The sequence below is a fragment of the Mus caroli genome, chromosome 3 (genome assembly GCF_900094665.2).
Source record: "Mus caroli chromosome 3, CAROLI_EIJ_v1.1, whole genome shotgun sequence".
In the NCBI taxonomy this organism is placed as follows: Eukaryota; Metazoa; Chordata; class Mammalia; order Rodentia; family Muridae; genus Mus; species Mus caroli.
In genome coordinates, this window is record NC_034572.1 from 10,664,025 (window position 1) to 10,668,774 (window position 4,750).

The following is a 4,750-nucleotide window of genomic DNA, read 5'->3' on the forward strand; positions in this document are numbered from 1 at the left end:
TCTTATTCATCAAAAAATCTCAGACTTAAGTTAAGGCCAACCAAGTTGAAATTTATCCTTTCCTTTTTTCTTAATCTCTTATTTCATTACTCCTCTTTTGGAGTGGGGTGTTGAAATCATTGACTCACACATGTTAAATTCATGCTCACCATTAAGTAATAGACCCAGCCCCACCACTCCCTAATTCTTCATTTTAAGTGCAGTTTGCTACTTGGCTTTTTGGTATAAATTACTTGTAGAAAGATCATTACTTTCTTGGTTAAATTAGTGTGTAAATGTACACTGAATCTGAACTGTGATTATCTACAGCAATAGACTATAGTCTGTTCCATTATTTCTGGTCCACAGATTCTAGGTCCAGCAGACAAGATCTGCATAGGTTAGCCAAAAAGTCAACAGTAGGTCTATATCTGTATACAGCTCAAAAACTGTTCATTCCAATGTCTCTACAAAAATATTCTAATGTGTATCAAATACTACATGGCTCAAGAAGTTGACAATAACTTTTCCTATAAATCCTATGTGACAAGGACAAGCACCTTTAATTCTACCTCATGTAGGTAGGTATGCATAGGTAGATTTCTTATGCTAAGTCACTGAGAAACAGAGTTACTAAGAGCTTCAAAGTCTGTCAACAGCAATGACTAGGGCTGTGGTTCCAATTCATGTAGTCTGCTTGTACTCATGGCTTCAATATTCCTATTCAGATACCTTGGTCTCTCCTATGGCCTTTCTCCAGTTCTGTCTTGGGGTACTGAAGAAAGTGGACTGAGTGAAAAGTTGCTGTTTCTTCTGGATTTCTTCAGCTTCCTTCCTATCTGAAAAAATGCGTACTTTTCATGAAGCTGTATATAGAAATGGAGTTTCTGACAAGTTTCATATAATCACTAATTTAAAATATAATTCAGTGGCATGAGTTATATCACACTAAAGATTTAATACACAATAAAAATATTTATTAGATACTCATCTTGAGATAATTATTGTTATAAAAAAATATTTATCAATGGTGGGTAAAAGAAACCATATTGTTGCCTGTTTTGAAGTGAGCTTCTACTAGGGTAAATAACAGTAATTAATAAATATGTAAGTAAGATGCTATCTTAGAAAATATTGAATGATCAGCAAAAAATATCCATATGGCTAATGAATTAAGGAGAATCATTTGAAAAAAATTTTTTCTGGGTGTCAAAAGAAAGAGGGATTTGACCAAAAATTATAAGAAAATTAAATAGTGGGCCATGGGGATGTGGTATAAGTGTATGTTATGAGGCTTTCATTGATCCTGGTTAAAAGTTATTAATGAAGATGGAGATGTGTATACTCTATTTTTCCATAGCCAGACTAAGAACCCATCATCTTATCATTTTCTGTATGTTTTGTCTCTCCCTTTTAGGTCTGCCAAGAACCCAAGTATACCAGTTTTGATATTTTTTTTTCTGCTTTAATTTTTTAAATCTCTGCCCCTTCCCACCATGTGTTACTTTTTCCATCATGTGTCTGATATCCATGACTTCTGAAATAACAAGTCTGTTTTCTCTTTTCTCTTCCATTCTCCTCTAGCATAAGGTTCCTGATATTTACACTTTGCCTGTAATGTCAAAATTCTTTGTACTTGAATAGATTATCCTTGACTTTTAAGTCCATCTTTATTTTTATTTTTTTCAATGTTTTATTTTTAAAATAATTACAATAAAATCCACAAGAATACAACTATGCATAGCATTAGAGCTCTGGGATAACAATGCATATGTAGAGAAAAAAAACAAGAAAATCTCTTTTGGGGTTGTTTTTTTAAGGGAGTCTTTGGGAGCAGTCTTCCACAGCTTCTCAAGACCCCCTGTAAGAAAAATGAAGGCAGATATTTAGAGTGCAATGTGGCAGAGTGTTAGTGAAACATTTAGAGAATCACCTCTGACTCAATATTTTGTTTATTTCTTACACATAATCTTAGTTCTACATTGTCCCTGATATAGTTTTATTCCTAGCTCTCCTATCCTGAGGGGATGAGATACCCATATCATAAAATTGTGGTGTATCATTGCAGCCTCACTCCTGAGTCATAGACCATCTCAAATATATAAATATTGGCCCATAATGTAGATTAATGTTTCCCATGGTCACTTTGTCTCATATTCACTGCAGTCACCTCAATCAGGAGCAGTTAGGCCAGTACAGCAAATCTTCCTTATGGGCCTATGTTTTTCATATTCCCTAGGCCACTTTGGGCATCTTTGTTGATCCAGGACTGAAAAATTCTGCAGTATGCATATATTTTCTTGGAGCTTGTGGTGTCTCAAACTGTTTAATGAGATTCTTGAAGAACCTCAGAAATGGCCCATTATCACAGATCCTAACACTGTGTGATGACATGGCCCTGCTATTGATCCTGCCCCTTATATGTTAGTCCATAGACTGAAAACTGTCTGGTGTGTGGTGAGTTGAATATGCTTGACCCAGAGCATGGCACTCTTTGAAGGTGTAGCCTTGTTGGAGTAAGTGTGTTACTGTGAGCATAGGTTTTAAGACACAGTCTTAGGTGCCTGGAAGCCAGTTTTCTCCCAATGGCCTTCAGGTGAAGATATAGAACTCTCAGCTCCTCCTGCACCATGTCTTCCTGGATGCTTCCATAATCCCACCTTGATGATAATGGACTGAACCTCTAAACCTATAAGCCAGTCCCAATTAAATGTTGTACTGTATAAGAGTTGCCTTGGTCATGGTGTCTGTTCACAGCAATATAACCCTAAGACATGGTGTTTTGAATAAGAAACATTGCCTACATCCTAAGATATTTGTACCTTGGTTTTCAGTTGGCAGTTCTGTTTTGGTAAAATTTAGGTGATAGACACTTGCTAGAGAAAGTATGTCACATAAGAAGAGCATTGAGATTCAAACCTTTTTGCCATTTAGAGTTTGTTCATTCTGATTCATAAATTCTGCTAGAATGTGAACACTCTTCTATCTATTTTGGTTTCCACTCTTCTCCAGCATAATGGACTCATTTGACTCTGGAATAACAAGAGGCCAAATAAATCCTTTCTTCTATAAGCTATTTTAGTCATGGTGTTTTGTCACAGAAACAGAAAGTTCATATAGCTATAACCATTGTAACTTACATTCAGGCCTTCTGCTTCTTGTGCCTGTACATGACAAAGACAATAACCAGAAGAAGTTTGGGTCCAAGGAGTGCAGCTACTATGATTTTAGCAGTATCTGTTGTCTTCTGCTCTGAAAGTAAAGTAACAGGAAAAACCATTAGAAAAGTCACATGCAGTTCTTCATCAGTGGTCTTCTCTTGACCCATCTGTGGAATCCTAAGCCTAATAAAGCTCTGAGGATGTCATATGTGTTCTCTGTCCCCATTCAAAACACAAGTTCATCATTACAAAGACATCATTACGTCATTACAACACATTATTACAAAGGTATCTATTTGTCCATTGGCCTTAAGTAAGTTTATTAACTTGTCCTTCTAAAGAATTTGTACTCAGTATCACATGAAAATAAAATGTACACAAAGAAGATTAACCTTCAATCTGAAACTTTTTCAAGGCCTATCAACTGTTTAGAACTTCAATGCATTGTAGATTTTGGCATGTTGAAGATCCAGAGCCAAATAATGTTGAATATTATTTAGTCCTGTTAATAGCCATATATAGTCTTTTGTACCTGATAGAACAGCTTTGTGATAATTAGGTGAATCATGTGGAATGTAAAAGCAGAGTTCTAGTTTTTTAAGAATGTATTTACTTAGAAGACTACAAGTTTCAACTAATGCACATACTAAGTGTGTTATTAGAGAGCATCTGAAGATTGTAACATCTTTCTCAGCAATATTGTAACCCACCTCTTTCATGTTTCTAGTAATAAAAGTTCTTGATTAATGACTTGCTATGTTTTGTTACTAAAAAAATTAAAATAAAAAAATAAAAAAAAAATTGTAAGTTGCTTCTACAGTGGGCCTTTAGGTATCATGAATCTGTGTTCCTGGAACATAGTCACTGATATTTACATCAGAATGAACATGCATTCTGTGAGTCAGTGACTATTATTTGAATTCTGCTCGAATGACTTATCCCTAGGGAGGATCACAAGGCTAGTGGAATAGTGAGATGCTCCTTATTGGTGGTAGTTAGCATAATCCATAGGATAGTGTCTTTGGAACAAAACAGGTTCAGTAGCTCAAGTACTCAGGAATAGCTGTGAACAGGACATACCCATGAAAGAGGATGATGACAGACTGCCTTGTTTAGATAAAAGGCATGCTGGAAAATTCCATGTTCTTGGTAATGAAGGGATCATGGTGAAGTGGCAAACAGCCCGGTGAAAGCACTTTCTTGAAAACATGAAAAATATGAATGAAAACTGTATACATAACAGTCTGTGAGAATCATTTTTATGGTTTGGAACCTCAACCATCATGTAGTCAAAGTCCATTCTAGTGTAGATACCATCTCAAATCTTTCTCATGAAAGTAATTAATTTTGAAGTTAATGAAAGATCAAAATATATTTTAAGAATAGAAACAGGCTGGGTGCATAGTTCCCTGGGTGCAGTGTTTGCCTGATATATTAGAGGCCGCGGATTCAATCTCCAGTGCATCACAACCAACAACACAAATAATTTAGTAGCTTGTGTCTATAATCCTTTTTTTTTTTTTTTTTGGTTTTTTGAGACAGGGTTTCTCTGTATTGCCGTGGCTGTCTTGGAACTCACTTTGTAGACCAGGCTGGCCTCGAACTGGTGG

General features: G+C 35.7%; 1 protein-coding gene across 1 annotated transcript in view; it reads right to left on the reverse strand.

The window, feature by feature from the left end:
- Positions 1-3,120: 3,120 nt before the first annotated feature.
- The window catches only part of LOC110291151 (tyrosine-protein phosphatase non-receptor type substrate 1-like), a 42,078-nt gene continuing 40,448 nt past the window's right edge, over positions 3,121-4,750 (reverse strand). Inside the window, exon 3 of the mRNA XM_021158124.1 lies at positions 3,121-3,231. Coding sequence (XP_021013783.1) covers positions 3,122-3,231 — 110 coding nt within the window. The 3' untranslated portion in view covers position 3,121. The remainder of the gene's footprint in view (positions 3,232-4,750) is intronic.